A 17,914-nucleotide genomic window follows, 5' to 3' on the forward strand; every position below is an offset into this window, starting at 1 on the left:
TGCTCAAGTTCCGGGAGCCTGTCCAGAGGAGAAGAAGAGCTACGTTTCCCCAGGGGACTTTGCGGTCAGCGAGGAGATAGAACTCCCGGCAAGGTCACCTGATGCTCTTCTTCTTTGCCTGCACTGCTTCGCTTGCGCTTCTCTGACTGCGCTTCTCATCTCAGCGTTGTGGTAAGGCTGATCCACCATCAATTTCACACTCTCTCTCCTTATAAAATTCTGCTGATACCATATTTAGTAAATTAGTTTGTTTCACCTCAGATTGTTGCCACTGTTTTCAATTATTTCGGGGTCCCCTATTTTCTTTTTCCGGGGGCGCGGATCCGCGGATCCCTCTGCCCTTCTAGTCACGGAACCGGGCCGAACCAGCCCGTAAACCGTTGACATAAATTTAAGTCTAATACAAGAAATAATGCATTTCCCACCGGCTAGATGAAGATGGTGAAATGAGAATTACTGCACTGTTAAAATGAAGAGGATTTCCACTTTTTTTTTTCTCTTTGCTAATGATGTAAGTTTACGTACAGTCTGAAGTGACATTGCAGCCAGAAGTATCAGCCCAGACACAAAAGATGCAGCATCAAACATTTTTCTGGCTGTGCTACACCTCCTACTCTGTGGTACACAGCTTGCATAACCAAACAGCAAAGCTGTACCAGGCAAGTGCTGCAGTCTGAAACTATCAGTTTCATCACATTTTGTTAGATGAGCTGACACAACTGAATCCTTGGTCTTATTTCCTTATGAGATCACAGCAATGCTTATGCTGGCAAAGGCAGGAGCAGCACAAACACAGAAAAGGCTGGGATTGAACCATATCTTGCAGCTGTAGCACCAGCTAATGCTGTTTAAAAGTGCATGAAAGTTTAGCAGACACAGATCTTTCTTCTGAGGTTTATATCTTCATCAAAAAAATGAAAATCACAGAAATATTTCCGTAACAGTCTGAAATGAACACATATCAGCATATCAGCACTTGAATCTTTTCTCTTTTTCTCAGCATTGCCAAATCACTACTGGTTTTCTTGTTGTTCAACAAGATGTATAAATATTTAAATAATTGTTCACATACTGCATTGCAATGCAGCTTTGAGTCTGAACATGGACAGTATGTTTTGCAACTGCAACATTCACTTCAGATTTTGACTTTGAACTTAGCAGCTATTTTTCTTAATCAGGTTGTTAAGCCTTCCTTGTGATGAGCACAGTGAGCAAAATTCAGTGCAGTTAACAAGTACTGAGCTGAGCTGAAACCACTGAAAACTATGCATGCTCTACAAAGTTAGCTTTGTAGAACAATTAATTCTCTGAATGAAATTGATTTTAATCAGTGCGTTAGTTAAAAACAGTGCACAAAAGAGTTCCAAAACAAAATGATAAAAGCTGGGAAAGAGAGAAAGAAAGATGCAAGTAGATCCAACTAGGAATGTTTCTTTTCGAGTTCTTTGGCCTTATGTGCCTGGCTTCCCTCTGAAGAGCTGAAGCAGATTAGAAGATGCTGTGACATGACAAGCAATGAGAGGATGGTGCAGAACATCTGAACAGAACAATTAATTCTCTGAATGAAAAAGATCACTTACAATGTGAAAGCCTGAGCCAAAAATCTTCTCATTTGTGTCAGTGCTCCATCTTATACAAGTAAGAAGATAGGCTGAATTAAAATAATCATCATACATCTAGCTGTCAGAATTCCTGGATAAAATTGAAACACTGTTTTTCCAAAACAAAACAAAACAAAACAACAACAACAAAAAAAAAAACCACCAAAAAAAAGTCTTTGATAAATAAAATGTTTCTTAATGTTGGGTCATCTTTGATAGAAAAGTTCTGAAATTTTTAAAAATAAACACGTAGGAAGTAAGCAAACAAGAAGGAAAAAAGGAGAGGAGAAGGGAGGAGAGTGAAGGGAGGGGGGGGGGGGAAGGGGAGGAAGATGGAAAGCTTTGTGCAGAAGCACTGGATGGGAATAACTTGGGCTTTGTCGCCATCAAGAGATAACAGCTCCTAGAGACACTGATTTCCAGTGCCCAGAAAAGGAGTGCAACTGCAGACAAACCCTTGTTATGCTGTATACAGGAGTTTTCCATTGCATTTACATCCTTGAAGCTCTTTTCAAAGCCAAATTCTCAAAAAGTATTCAAAAGCAACTCATGTCTCACAAGTATTTTCTTGAGCTGCTGTGAAAGCTCCCTCTCCTTGCAGTTTATGATCATTTCGAACATTGAAGGTTCCATCTGTGATATTGTGTGTACTGAAGTGGGTTCCAAGGGCCCGTGTGACAGTTCTGGGTTTGGATTCCTCCATGCCATGAGAGCATGAATGGAGGCCACTGCTCAGGCAGCATCCAGTTAACAAGCGGCATGTAATCACAGATCCTCCACATAATGCTATGTATATACATTACCAGCTGCTGTTTCATAGTAAAGGAATTGACCTAAAATAATTCCCAGTAGAACTGTGAAACAGTGAATATGAGCCCACTCATAAACACTGACTCAGAAAGGCTTTAAAACAACAGATTTCTTTTGGTGAAAGGAGAAACCACACCAAAATAGCAAATAACAATCGTGTAAGCCTTGCAACAGGCAAAACGTACACTTTTCAAAGCATACCTTTAGAACAGTCCCAAACTCGGCTTTTTTTCTCAACTCACCTCAGTAGCTGCTGAGGTGAACACTTTTCATTTGATTTCCCACTGGTGGCCACTGCACCATCCTCTCATTGCTTGTCATGTCACAGCACCTTCTAATCTGCTTCAGCTCTTCAGAGGGAAGCCAGGCACATAAGGCCAAAGACCTCGAAAAGAAACATTCCTAGTTGGTAGTTGGATCTACTTGCACCTTTCTTTCTCTCCTTCCCAGCTTTTATCATTTTGTTTTGGAACTCTTTTGTGCACTGTTTTTAACTAAAGCACTGATTAAAATCCATTGAGATTGACTATCTCACCCCATATTCAGATCTGAATTGTAGGCTCTTTTCACCCTAGCAGGAACATTTAGCCTTGTTTTAATTTTCCTTTATAAGACAATTCATAATGGTCAGGGCAATATGTTACTGCTTGAGGCCTGGCTGCAGAGCTCACAGGTGCCCACAGCACAGTACAGGCCAATTCTGCAGTGGTGCTGAGGAGAGTGGAGTGTTAGGGATAAAGTAGGAGTTAGAGCAGAAGCTGTTACAGCAAAAGGAAAATGCACCAGTGGAAGAGGACCCTCCCCGCAAGGACCTCCACTTGGCTCCCTGCAGAGCCAGAGAGCCAGAGCCTTGGCAGCAGTCTTGTCTGGAGCTGATGGAAGCAATGCTTTTCAGCAGCAGTAGTGGAAAAGGTTAGACTAAGTGGTGTATGTCCAACTTTCATCGCCTTCAACTTACATAACTCCAGTGTTAATGTCAAACCTTCATATTCAGTTTGAATATCTCTTTGCTTGTTGGTACAGATGCATACTCAAAAAACACTGCACTGAAATGGAACGCAATATCTAAAACTGAACATCATTTCCAGTTATTCTTTTGACCCACCAGTTTCCTTCTGAGTCCCAGTACAGTTGACATTGTTGGGCAGTTTATGAATTGAACTGTTGAATTGCACTGAATGGTCCAAATACAGGTCAGAAGAGCCCTTCAAGCTAGAATACCTACTTTTCAAGCTTGCAGTTGCTGTTTGTGTTAGCAAAGCCTGTTACAAACAAAGGTCATGAGGAAAGCTGACTGCTATCACCCAAAGTCTCCATGCTTGCTTCCTTTTCCCTCCTCTTTTTTCCAACTTTCCCAGACTAAGCAAACCATTTTTTTCTGTCTTTCTTCAATAAACATTTTTTACGGTCTGTTAGTTGTTCTCCTCCATATTTGTACCCATTTTCTTTGGCTAGAATAGATGTATTAGCCACTTATAATATTTATTATTCTAACACAGTAGAACAAAATATTTACCTGAAAAAACACAGTACAACAGTATTATTACTGCAATAACTCAAGTTACTTTTTTTGTTTGTTTTTACAGCACTTCAGTATGCATTTGACTATTTCTGTTCCCTGAATAGAGTTCAGCTGCACTCTAGTGGCTGCATTCTAAGATTTCAGGCATTTCTGAATTGCCTGAACTCTGTATTTCCACCTCTACAAAGTAACACAACTCACGAGTAACGCTTCTCTAAGTACATCACTGCTGAGGGTTGAGTTCAGAAAAAGCATGCATATAATTCTTGTGAAATTGGATTTGAAACCAGTACCTCAGACACGGTTTTACTCAAACCATACAACCGAGATGCAAGCAGATGGATTAACACTCACCTTAAGGCTGTCTCCATTGAAGTGTCACATAAATAACCCAAGTATCAAATCTGTACAGTGTCAGCCATTCAGTGTGCCAACTCCGTGCTGCAGAATCCGTCACTACTCACTCGCATTTTGTGTCGGTCTTTGATTTCGCCACTAGGTGGGGAGGAAGGCTCGTAGTTCCATACCTACAAAAGAGCTTGTGTAAGTTGGAAAGACTCGTGGTGGATCTCATTGACGCACAAACACAGCAAGTTCCAGGTTAATGCTTGACTCTAAGATTTAAGGAAATTATATATATATATATATATATATATATATATATATATATATATAATATTATATATATATTAGGTTTGAGGAGAAGCTGTGGCTCAGCGGTTGTTATAGGAAGCAAGCAGTATATAACATTATGCTGGTGATTTTTGAGGGGTATAAAAATGAAAGTATTTTGCCATGTGTTGATAGACAAGTATACAGCTTGTGAATATTGCTATGCAATGTAAAAAGAGCAAGTTTAGGCTTTAGAGGAAGAAAGTACCCGTGTCTTTTAAAAATCAAATTGGGCAGGACAAAAGATAAATGTCAAAAAAGTCCACTTTGGTCTGAGGTAAACATGAAGACTAAACTCATCAGAAATTGGAACTTTTTTTTTGCTTGGCACTAGAAAATTTGACAAGTGAACTGTTCTAGAAAAGGAAACCATTCTGAAAGCTGCTCAAAATAAGTCCCTGACTCCACTTAAAGGCTTTTGAGGGACAGAACACCGCCAGGAGGAGGTGAGAGAAAATGGAAAACATTGAGGCTCTTTGAAGGCAGCAGACTGTGGGCAGTGTGAATTTTCCCCCCTGTACTTTCTGCAATGATCCAACTCACACATTTTCAGATATAAATTACCAGACCATTGGTACATCTGAAACAATGTTCCATTGGCAGCTCTTATGTGGAGATATTTTTTAGTGAAGGTTGTGACACTGCAGGCATCAAGTATTAAAGATATAATTCTTTAAAAAGAAGGGAAAGAGGTCAAAATTGCAGTAGCAGTTATAACATCCGATATGCTTAGCATTTGAAAGTCTAAGAGTTTAAAATCCATTTCATGTAAGATTGACATCTGAAGTACATACCACAAATTCTATTATGGAACAGATGTGTCTTGTGCTGCCCACTTATTATGTCTTCATTTGTGCAATAACAGGTCGAACAACTATCAGCAGACAGAGAGGACTGCCACCTCTGAAATGTAGCTGTTGACCAAATTTCAATGCATACCCTGTAATACATGACATATTTTCCTGGGACCTCTTTTGCTGCTTTAGCTGTTGGTTGTAATCATTCAACCACCGTTATGCCATCTCTGCAGTCATTCTGTCTTCCTCTGTAAAAATGAGATGTGGTTGCTTTCCTGACACTCTTGCTTACACTCCCACCCAAATGTGACTTGAGATTCTGGCATGTATGCTTCTACAAGTGTGAACATTCATGTTTTTCACTCTATTTCCTTTGTGGCACCAGAGTTGCAACTGCCTCTCTCTGTGCAGAGAACACTGGAAGCAGTAGGGGCACTGGAAGAAGATCCCAGTTCTGGAGGTAACAAGAATGATTGAAGAAACAAAGAGCAATAATAAACAATTAAATAAATACTAAAAGAGCAAATACAGAAAGAAATGAGAAAATGAAGTGTTTATTTTTGCATAATCAGGACTTCATTTTGCGAAAGATGAGATTTGCCAATTGCATTTTTGAGCCACAGAGAAAGATATTTAAAGGCATCTTTTAAAATAACAGCTCTCAGGTAGTTTGGTTGCGATTAAGAAACATGACTCACCCGTGTTTTTTTTATGAGTTGAGCAAGGTTTTCCATTGAAATGCTCAAGCACATACATAGGCTCAAAATGCAATCTGGCAATATATCTGAAAATTCAAAATAAAGAAAATTTGAAGTTATGTTTCCTCAGCAAGCCTGACATGGCCACCAAATCCTGTCTTTTTATCACATTACAAAAGAAGTTAAAGACAAAGAAAAAGCTCAATTATGTGTGCAGCTGGGTTTTGCAAAATGCATGAAATATGCATGCACCAATAATGTACTTACAGTGGATACAAGTGAATCAAGCAAATAATAACATTGAGATGAACATGACTCTCTAAACTAGGAGTTTGACCTTAAAGGTGATTGATTTTCTCTTCCTTAGCATCAGAATAAATGATGCTGTGATTCTCCGATAGCAGAATCAAAACAAATTTTGATCAGGCTAATTATATTAGTACAAGTAAGAAATAATACAATCAAAATTAGAGCTGTTATGCTGGATTTGGGATGGAAATTAGATTACAGAACCACATGGAGGGTAACAAAAATCTGTAATAGAACAGTTAGAAATTACAGCATAGTCTTCTTCCTGTCTCTGAGCTGGTAGAAACTTGTTTCTCTGTTAAAAAACATGCTGTGTGATGGGGATTCAAATGTACATTATTTAATCTTACCTTTACCACTGCTGAGGATATACCATCAGAACTACTCCTTTGGAGATCTGCTGTCACACATTGAGTCCTATTTCTTCCTCAATTCTAAGATCTAAGATGAAGATGTGATGCTACTTCTGTAAGAACATCCCTTGGATGATTTATACAGATCAATTCAAGTAAGAACCAATAAAACACAAGTATATCATGTATTTGACAAATGCAATGCTGTTTAGAACAGCTTTTGCAGCAGCTTACTTTCCGAGAGTTTTGAATAACTTGTTGCCTTCATTTCCTAAAACATTTATCCAGAAAGAAAGCAAGTTACTTTACATCAGACTGTGAGTTTCAAAAGGAAAATTCTTAGCATACTACTACAGAAACTTGTAGATGTATTCTCAAAACCAGCTGTATGTAATGAATTGGGAAATTTTTGATGCAGTATTAGAAGGAACTCAATTACTAGGAATAGGAAAAGTAATCATTTCATTACAAATAAGATAACTTTCCCCTTCCAGTGCTTCAAAACTATGAACTTATTCTTTCTAACACAGAAAGTTCAGGAAATACCATCTTTTGTCTATCTACTGGAGCAGATGGTAAAAGTGACCACAGCATTCACATCTGCAGGGAAGCTCTGAATCCAGAAAAGAGTGAATGGACAGGCCGGGCAACAAAAAAACAGGCACATTGGAAAATGCTAAATGTAGTCTTACGAAAGGAACTTACTGAAGAGACAGTACATTAATTGGGTAAACATGACTGACGCAGTACATCACATTTCTCTGTTGATGTTATGGTTGTGTGGATTCTTTTTCAGATATAAATTCCTCATTAGAGGTACCTGAAATACAGAGCTGGAAAAATAATGACTATATAACAAGTTTTCATCTTATTTTGTTCATGCTTTACTTTCAGTGAGAAATAATCATCCTAAATTTGAGAGACTGAAAAAATGCTGACTTTAATTCTATTCCTAATTAATGTGTATTTTATGCACAATTCCAAAAGTAACTGTTTATAATTGTGCAAATCAGAGAAAGGCAATGTCATATTCAGGTAGTGAGGTATGCTAAAGAAGTGAACATTTCCTTGTTTTGAGGGTCTTGTGTGGACAAAATGTACGCAGAAGTGCTGACTGATGTCTATGCCTGTAATATGCCAATATTTTTATGTAAATATGTGTGTAAATATGCAAGTATTTATATATGTGGTTACAAATAGGGTGTATGGGAGTTCACTGCATGTAGCAGGCAAAACATTTTCAACACTTTGCTGCGCTTCCTTATTTACTTATTTATATTCACACAGAGGAAGTGGCTGTCTAGCTGACAACTTTTCTGAGAAGAGACCGTTTTGTATTAGAGGAAGCAGTGTCTCTCTTGGATGTGCTAACAACGTAGTTCTGAAATTAAAAGAAGTTAGAAAGATCTGGATAAATTAGGCAAGGAGCTACTAGACTTGCTGAAGGAGGTCACAAACAGGCAATAGATGGCTGCTTCATCGACAGCATTGGAATGAACGTTCTCTAACTACTCAGCGGGAGAAAAAATGGATTCGAGAAACATTCCCTATCGTTCAGAGGTGATTACATGGAACCCAGATGACTTAGCAGAATATTTTAAGACGGTAAGTTTAACTGTGTTTCATCTTCATATAAAGAAGGAATACATTACTGTGACTTTGTGCTAAATTGATATAGCTTGTAGTAGGCAACACTTGCTTCAAAAATAAAAGCAAAATCACTGGCAGTTAAGAAGCTGAGCCAGTGAAACCTATAAATGAAACTTGAAAGTACATTTTAAGTTGAGTGTAAGAGAGAACAGAGGCTTTGCAGTGAAAATGTACACTTCACTACAACTACAGGAAAGGTTCAGGCTAGATATCAGGGAAAGGTACTTCACCGAGAGGGTGGCTGGGCACTGGAACAAGACCACTAGGGAACTGGTCGTGGCACTGTGCTTGCCAGAGTTCAAGAAGAGTTTGGACAAAGCTCTAAGACACGTGGTCTGATTTTTGGGTAGTCGTGTGAGGAGCCAGGAGATGGACTCAATGATCCTTGAGGATCCCCTCCAACTCAGGATATTCTATGATTCTATGATTCTGTGAATTGCTGATATAACATCCATAAGGAGCAGCAGAAGATATTAATATGTGAAAATTACAAGCTTTCTAGCTAGGTCTTCAGTGATTTTCAGAAGTGAGATTTTTTTCAAATTGTTTTGGCAAATGAAACATGGAATGTCTTTGCTTGTTAAAGCTTCCATGAGAACCCATGGAAACCATGAAGAATATAGTAGTTGTAGATACATGTACTCTTTATTTTTTTATGCTCAATTGGAAAACCTTTTGCATTCCCTGTTCTACAACTTCCCGGACAAAGCTCATGGCTCAAGATAAGTAGCCATCCCTTTTTTCCTATCACTATGACTTTTCCTGAAGTTATTTTGCGTGACCAGCTAGAAACTACTGTTTCTCTTGACGCTTCTTTCACTGGTGACCATCTACAAACTTCATTTTACAATGTGAAGGACTTTTCACACTGAAGAAATAGTTTGAAAGGCAACACACCAATTCACATATATCCTCTGCACAGCAAGGCTGACACATTTGTGATTGCCCATGAACGTGTAGCTGAGTCATTTTTACAGAAATTTTATTTCCATGTATTCTCTTTAAATTCCTCCTTTTTTCAGTTCATGGCAGACAAAGTGCCTGCTCCACCCTCCTTTCCATTGGCTATGTTCCTCCAAAAGACCAAAACTGTCAGCCTGGAATCTCACGTTCAGGTCATTCAAAGGGAACAATTTCAAGCAATTGGAAATAGTGTTCGAAAACATTCAGCAGTGGGGACATTTTCTAGCAATGCCAGCATAACTGGTTCATTCAGCGAGTTGTCAGTTTTGTCATGTTAAACCAAACAGTTTGGGGCTCAGTTTTGAAATCATGCAAAATTAAATGTTTCAACAGCTTTCACTGAGTTTTCTTGGGGAAGCTGGGGCACAGTTGAAACTAGAATGCTAATCAAATGAAGATAAGCAGACCAAATGCAAAGTCTACAAAATCTCCAGAGAACAGCCAACTACCCGCAGACCTCTAATGCGGAGGTCAGTGGCACAGAAAAATGAAACACAGGATTGGAAATGGAGCAGACATGACATCAAAATCAATAGTCAGCTTCAGAAAATAAGAAAACAATTATGACACCACCTCATGGTGGTTTGGAACACCATTTCCAAGAGACTCACAAAAGAAAAAGCCTTCCTGAAAGAGCTGGTAATCATATTCCTGACAGTGCTGGAAAGATTAATTACAAGTTTTGCAGAGGGGTTGGAACCAGATAATCTTTAAAGTCCTTCCAACCCAAGCCATTCTATGATTCTAATTGTAACTGAATGGCCTTGGTAGATCAATTTTTGTGTATCTTCTCTCTGCTGATCCAGATACTTCTTGCTTTTGAAGAGGTGAGTCAGGCAAAGAAAAGCTGCTTAAAATTGACTGGCAAGTCTGTGTCAGATGATGATGTCTGCCTAAGTCCAACAGCTCTGGGCTACTGCTTTAAGTGACCAGACCCTTCTCCCCAAATTAACTCCCACAACTTCTCTATAATCCAAGGCTTTAGGAATGCTTTAATTTCAACTGACTAATATATACTACATGTTCAAAGGCCATGTTCAAGTCCAAGAGGAATGAGCACTTTCTCTGACTAATCTGAGATATCTGCCAATTAAGAATTTTTCAACAACAATGACAATAACATCTAGTCTATGATTCTCGGTGTGCTAACTTACAGCCAATAATAATTCCAACTATGCATTTAAAATGTAAAAGGAACAATAAAGAACCAAAACTTCAAATAATTTCTAAAGATATTTTTTTTTTAGCAAAAGCAGAAATATTCATATTCTTAATATCCTGAGAGTTACATTTAACAGCTATGCAGTGTATTTCATCAATTATTTTAAGAATAGAGATGAGGTCTCAAATACACTGGAGTGTCCTTTAAACTGTAGCAATTGCATCCAGACTTTCTGTTCAAATAAAAATCTTCAGGTTCCCACTGGAAATATTTAAGAGTCACGTCTCATCAAATATGTCTAGGGTTTATTTTGTTGTGTTGTTGTTGTTTTTTTTCCTATGAATTCCCCGGTTTACTCTTAAATTGAATCCTGAAATGCCTACCCATGTCACAGACGCTACTGCAAAACATAATTTAGAAAAGCTTTCTAAATATTATGGATGATTTGCAGAATTCAATGTTTCAATCCACCAGAGGAAGCTTTTCAACTGCAACAACGAATTCAGAAACTCTGATCAAAGCTTCATTATTCCAAGATATTAGGACTTTTGCTGTTTTTCACAACTGTTCATTGTAGTCAGTACCACAGCCTCCTTATCCATTTTCCAGATATTTTTTTGGAACAGGAAACTGCAAGTTGGTTTTTGAATGTGGGGAATTTAGTATTCCTGTTCCCAAGGGATGAAAATATCCAAGTCCATTGAAGGGTTGTTGTTTAAAAGAACACAAACACACCTACAGGAAAAAAAATGATCAATTTAGACAGTCCAGGGTGTGTAAAAACAAAAAGTAAAAAAATCTAAGTGAGGTAATGAGCTGCAGCTTTGTGTTATGACTTTATCACATGAGGATTAAAAAGCATTTTGTAAACTACTGGGACTCCTAGGACACATGAGGTAATAGGTGGTAGCACGCAACAGAGTAACTTGAAGCACCTATTCAAAGCTAGCTGTATTTTAATCATTTCTTATAATTACAGTTAACAATGATCATAATAATCTTTCTTTTATTGGCAGTTAAAGTACAAGGACTGTGAGAAAGTTGTTAGAAAGCACAGTATAAATGGACAACGGTTTTTGGTAAGTAAGAGTTGTGAAATTCACTGAATCCAATGATTGTTTTGACTCTTCCTTTCTTTGCACTGACAGTCAGCTCACAGATTGTTACTTAAGTATAAATATGAGAAGATCAGCCAGACATTTTGCTGTAAGTACAGAATTCTGGGAACTCAAGCATGTTGTTTAACATGCATGGATTTTAAACTGACAGAGTAGTTACAAATCTTGTCTTGAATTCATCTCTTCAAATACTAACTACAGAAAACTCATATTTATTAACTGTCTTAAAATTGCTCAGGTTAGAAAAGACCTTCACAATCATCAAGTCCAATCTCAACCTAACCATACTACTCTAACAACCCACTGCTAAATCATGTCCCTGAGCACCATCATCTCCTGCCAGTAGTCATCTCCTACTAGATGAAGGGTTGGTGTGAACATGATCAGAATGACCAGCTTTCTACTTAAGTCACTATTTCATTCCTCTATAGTTAAAATCAGGTTTCTTCTGTGGCAAAACATATATTCAATGAACTACAAGAGCATAGAATAAGAGCATAGAAACTAATCTAGAACATGTCATTGGGTCTAAATCAGCACTAGTCCAAGCCGTATCAATAACTTGGCAAAATAACTCTGACAAAAGCTGACAAATCCCATTTATGTAGCTATTGTTTTCAGGTCCGAAATGCACATGCATGAAGATAAGTAACAGCTTTTATCATTACTTCATTTTAGCTCTAGTCCATTTCCAAATATTGTGGGTTTTTTTTCCCAAGAATAGGCACTTTGATCACCTGTATTATTAGCCATTGTGAAGAAATTGAGGCTCATCTTCTTTAATACCTTCATGCTTTTTATTTACTTATCCTAATGTATGAAACTTTCAAGTATTTCATTAAAATACAACGTACAAGTTTTCAAACACCTCTTATAGGAACAGGATATAACACCTCCCTCCTAACTGCGTAGAGTTACAATTATTCAGATGCATGGCACAGAGTTTATCCTGCTTCCCACTAAGCAATTTGGCTGAGCTCAGGCACTGAGGATTTGTGCCTGGAGGAAAACATTCTGGAAACGTTCTGAAATACTGTAATTTTGAGGGATAAATAACAAGAGCAATAACTACAGTTTCTGAAGTGGTGGGGTTTATTATTATTACTATGTATTATTTCCAGGGCATTTCTGTAAGTAAATGGCCCAGAATGCAGCATGTTTTCAGAAACTCCTAGTAGATTTGAGGGATGTTTTTCTGTTAAGGAAGCAAGCAGCTCCTCAGCTCTTCTAAGACAAATGTTTTTAAGCTTTTGACCTACTTGTTAGATTTATAACATAGAAAAGATTCACTTCTTAAAAACAACATGTGAATTTAAGTGGAATTTTATAGACTGCAATGCAATCATATTCTGTTTTTTTTTTTTTTTTTTCTCTCTATGAATGTTGTTTCCAAGAAATATCTTTTCATGTCTAAATTACTGGAAACTGCCAAATTACATTTCAACACAAGAAACTGTTAATACTGAGTTGTATGCAGGTAGAATTGACTGCAGAAATAAGGCTGCCTTATCCACTAGAATAACTTGCTAGTATCAAAGTCACATTTCTATATCTACTGGCTACTACAAAAATGTTCCAGTTGAGATGTAGTAGGAATAAAACCAGAGGGATTCCACATAACTTACTTCAATAAAATTTCCGAAGATTTAAAAGAGCAAAATGGCTCTTTATGAGAGTTTTGTCCCATATCATTTGTCAGGTTTATTGCCACAAAAGAGTTCCAGTGAGAAGCCTAAGAGGTCTTTAGAAAAAATCAAGATGCTTCAGTAAATTCTGCAGGACGTTTCCATAAGAGGAATATATTTTTGCTGTAGTTTACTCCTGCGGATGTACCCAGAAGCACAATAGTGCTGGAAAACACAGCTAAGATTTGTTGTGTCTTTAAAAACATTGATGCCATTTTAACCCAATATACAATTAGTAATTAATTAGTGCTGGCAGTAAAAAGACAGAAAGAACACACCTACCATCCAAGTTCCAAAGCAAAGCTTTTGATTGACAAAAAAAAACAATTCCTCAAAATTTTTCCCAGTTTTCCATTTATCCATCCTAAATTTGTAGTGTCACAACCACGTGGAAAGAAGAGAGAGGCCAACTCTCTTTGCAGGAGTGTCAGTAAAGCACATCTCAGCTCCGGTCACTAGTAACCTGCAATCAAATTGCTTCACTATGATAGCACAGGGAACATTCTACTCTACCCCCAAGTTTTTAGAAATATTTTTTTAAAAAATAAAAAGCAAGTGAACTTTCTTAGGCTATCAAGGCTGCTCTTTAGTCCAAGGAGTCCTCCAGCTACATCTCCACAACTTCTCATACACTGTGATGTTACAGATCGGATTTATAGCACACAGAGCTCATTTGTTCTGGCAAATCACACTCCATTTTGTCATGTAGAGTTTAATCTGAAATTTTGCAGTCTTGCACAATTGTGCCTGATTTCACCAAGTAGACATGAAGGAATTCAATGTATCTAGCTCATGAAGTCACTTAACCATATTTTTAGCTATACTAAAAAGGTGTGAAGCAAAAAAAGCCAAAAACCATTATCTATGGTAGATGTCTCTGCCTTCTCTAATAAGAGCTGCTTTTTACAAAGGACAATCCACTTGTACATTGCTTTGAAACCACAAGTGTTTGAAAAAGCATTTGCAATACTCTGTGCTTTAATATTTACTGTGATAACTCTCATATTGTCAAGGAGAGTACTCTCATCACCGATGATAATTTCAAGTAGTCCACGAACATTCTGTTGAGCTCATTTCTGTAATAAGAAGTACAGGATGTAGCCAGAATGTAGCTATCAATTCTGAGACATAGCCCACTGAGATGATTTATTACATCTCAAGACAGAAAGGATATGTTATCCTGTATGTTAGGTGACAGCAATCTAAAAAAAGCAGTATCCAGAAAAGAGGGGAAAATAAATAAACAAATAAGTAAATAAATAAAGAAATAGAAGACTATAAATAGTTCTTTTCATTTACTATCTGCCTTCTTTAGCTAACCTATCTCCTACAGTCTCCAGGGGGAAAGTTGTTGTTGAGGAGAGTTAAATTTCCATTTCTTTTGAGAAGAAAAGCCGGTATGAATTTTAATCTGGCTTGTAAGTCAGTATGACAACAGAGCACCAATAAAGAACTGTATTAGATCCCAAATCAGAAAAGGAAATGACTTTAACTTAACTTCATGCAGTACCATAAATTTGAAATTAATCTCTAGAAGAATGGCTCACCTATTGGTAAACAAATCAATTTATGCAGCTCTCATCTGACAAGCACTGTTTTAGGATACTACTCCTTACATATCTCTTTCTATCAGCTATCTTTAAAATACCCTTTCTACAGAAATACTTCTCATTAGAGCTAGGCGTGTAATTGATTGTTTTGGGGAGTTATTTGTGTGTAAACAAATACACTGATTTTTATTAAACTTCTAGCAAATTTGATGCAACTGATGATGACATAAAATAAAGACTAACATCCAGCAAAACTGAGAAAAAAATACTGAGGAGATTTTTGATTAAAATCTTCTCTTATCTAAGCTTTATTTAACATTGAGCCATTGGGGTGGCAGCCTGTTGTCTTGTATTATTTTTCTATGTACTTTATTTACAATTTCAATTGATGTTTATATATCAGTAGAAACTTCATGCCACATTTTTGAACATGCTAACTTCTGTAGCCACAGGGTGTTTCATGGACAAGTCTGTGATCTATACCATATGTTTCCTTTGCAGAACATGTCTGAAAATGATATCCAGAAATTTCCCAAACTCCGGGTGCCGTAAGTAAAGCCATATCACTTAACATTAAAAGTTATTTTAACTCACCATCAGTGAAAACTTATAGCAAACATCAGGCAAATGATTTCAAGTAATCAGTTAGAAACTTGTTAATGTACCCTACAGGAGAAAAAGAAGAATGTTCCAACATTAAAACAAATGAAAGCTGTCATGAAAGCTCAACAACGATACAATTAAAAAAAAAAAATTCTCTGGGGGGGTTTTAAAGAATTCATCCACAAATTTTCTTTTGATAGCAGTTACACAAAGGCTGAAGGTCTTAAATATTACCTGCAAAATAAGATTTAACTGTTCACTGCTTCATTACTGACCCATACTCAAAGGAAAAAAAATCAGGTATGTACAAATGAGTTGAGGAGTTAAAGTATTTTTCATCACATGCTTTTATATCAAGGTGGGTGATAAAGATAAACCAGTTTGGAAGGTTTGGATCAGCGTTAAATTGATGTTCTTTGCTCCTGTGAGTTAGGCCTTGAAAATGTTTTGAACTCACCCAAACAGCTGTCTTAATTTCGTAGAAGTTACTAATGAAGAACTAATGAAGTATTCCCTCTGGGCCAGTACAGAGTAACAGAGAGTAACTTCTAGTACTTTGTGGTGAAAAATGAGGGTTTTATTTTGCTGTGAGTTCTTTCTTATGTGTGATGCAAGTTAGAAGGCTCCTAATGATGACAGAGCTCTTCATGGTCTTCTAAACAAAGTAAGGGAAGAGGAGCTCAAGTCATTCAAAAATGGCTATTTCTGTTTTGTTCACTTCCCAGTTCCAGACTCTCTCCTTCTATGCATATCTTGATCTCGCTAAGAGACATAGTCTCCTTTAGTTTTTCATCACAGTGTGTGTAAGATGCTTTGGTGATGCTAAAAATACAGCAAAAATTTGAAAAGCTGTCTGGTCTATCATATCCATGTGCTCACAGTTAAACTGGCTGCTAGATCTGAGGGCAGGAAGATACCTCTGTTCAAATCAGATATACAAATTCTTGAACTTGAAAGTCTCCAACACGATGTGTTTCTTAAGATCATATCTGTATTTTCACAGAATAAGTTTCCTCATAGTAGGGTGTAGTGGTGTATGAAGTGCTAGTAAAGTGAGCCCAGATGTTATGGAAAAGATGCCCAGGTGTCTTGGCATTTCTGAAGTTAGAGTCAACTAATAGCACCATTTAACCATGGTTATTGAGACTCTGAGGGGAACAGAGACTGGAAAACTCACAACGCTATACTGTAAAACAAATTTCTTGTAATTTTCCAATAACTATTCCCTCTTCTACAGTTCTTTCATAAATTTGTCTCGTTTCAACTTTCTATTTTGAAAACCTTTGGTGATTTCCTTTCACATTCATAAGTAAAATGTGGTCAATGCAACAATTTACAAACACATACATATAAGCGATATTAATATCATGGAGGAACAGTTAAAATTTAACAAGTTTCTCAGAGCTCCCCTTCTAATCAATAATATATCAAAAACGCTTTGCAAATTCCATTTTCACAGTCCTCATGCCTTGTAATAGCCAAGCAGAAAGCCAGCAGCCTTCTTCAATCAGATCTTTTGGGATTCTCAAGAAGATGAGAATTTAAAATCAAGAGCTTTAAAAGAACAGTGAAGTGCACAACTTGAAGAACAGAAAAAATAAGTAAATTAGTAAATGTGAATGATTTTTCTTCACTTACCAACAGGGAAGCAATTCAGTGGAATACTGTCATTGTACATGGAAAAGGGATGGCGTGATGGGAAATCCTCCAGGAATGCCACTGTTTAAAACAAGAATTTAGAGCTTTAGTAGGAAAAATAACTGATTGTCATTTAAGAAAAAAGAAACAACACAACAAACAAAACAGATAAAATTGATGGGTGGAACATCTAGTCATTCCTTTCATTAATTTCATTACTTTGGAACTTCCTTGCTCTTATCAAAATGGAAAGTGCTTTGTATTGGCTTCTGTGAAACATTCACTCCTTTCTTTTATATCATAATAGAAAAATCACCTTGTAGGGAAAGCTCTTTTATTAGCTGAAATACACATTAGCATGTTTTAATCCCAGCATCTGATCTACTTAATGACAGAGCAAAGATCTATAAAAATGCCTCAACATAAATAGCAAGAGTTGCACTTAGAGCACTTCAAACTATGAGGGGTTTGCAAACCACAGCACACATCCAGACAGACCTCCTGAGCTGAGCATGTGGTTTTACCAAATGCATGCATTTCAACAACTGTAGTGATCAAGTTTTGCATGAAACTGCGCCATTTCTTTTTTAGAGATGGTTCTTTAACATTTACAGGAACCTTTCAGTATCTCAGCAGATAACAGTTGTCATTACAAAGTATGATGGGCCACCCTCTGAAACTAATAAGACCCTCCACAATTTAAATGTTAATCCCAACCAGCCACATCTGGAGTACTCTATCCAGGAGTTCTGGGCTCCTCAGTTTAAGAAAGACAAGGAACTT

The 17,914-nt window shown here is 37.2% G+C and overlaps 2 protein-coding genes across 6 annotated transcripts in view; one reads left to right on the forward strand and one right to left on the reverse strand.

Moving 5' to 3' along the window:
• Positions 1 to 17,914, reverse strand: part of LOC100551480 (A-type potassium channel modulatory protein KCNIP1) — a 371,266-nt gene that overhangs the window by 341,349 nt on the left and 12,003 nt on the right. Inside the window, exons 3-7 of one of the 5 annotated variants that reach the window (XM_085236506.1) lie at positions 17,132 to 17,212; positions 15,485 to 15,556; positions 6,760 to 6,850; positions 6,101 to 6,186; positions 4,288 to 4,460 (exon numbers count right to left, since the gene is read on the reverse strand). The gene's annotated coding sequence lies outside the window, so the exon portion shown is untranslated. Of the gene's footprint in view, positions 1 to 2,653; positions 2,797 to 4,287; positions 4,461 to 6,100; positions 6,187 to 6,759; positions 7,034 to 15,484; positions 15,557 to 17,131; positions 17,213 to 17,914 lie in introns of those variants that run through there. The other 4 variants (XM_085236507.1, XM_085236509.1, XM_085236505.1 and 1 more) reach the window with 4 other exon arrangements.
• The window catches only part of LCP2 (lymphocyte cytosolic protein 2), a 30,420-nt gene continuing 20,552 nt past the window's right edge, over positions 8,047 to 17,914 (forward strand). The window contains exons 1-3 of the mRNA XM_003210261.5: positions 8,047 to 8,367; positions 11,554 to 11,616; positions 15,392 to 15,438. Coding sequence (XP_003210309.1) covers positions 8,290 to 8,367; positions 11,554 to 11,616; positions 15,392 to 15,438 — 188 coding nt within the window. The 5' untranslated portion in view covers positions 8,047 to 8,289. The remainder of the gene's footprint in view (positions 8,368 to 11,553; positions 11,617 to 15,391; positions 15,439 to 17,914) is intronic.

Source organism: Meleagris gallopavo, chromosome 15 (genome assembly GCF_905368555.1).
Source record: "Meleagris gallopavo chromosome 15, MGAL_WU_HG_1.1, whole genome shotgun sequence".
In the NCBI taxonomy this organism is placed as follows: domain Eukaryota; kingdom Metazoa; phylum Chordata; class Aves; order Galliformes; family Phasianidae; genus Meleagris; species Meleagris gallopavo.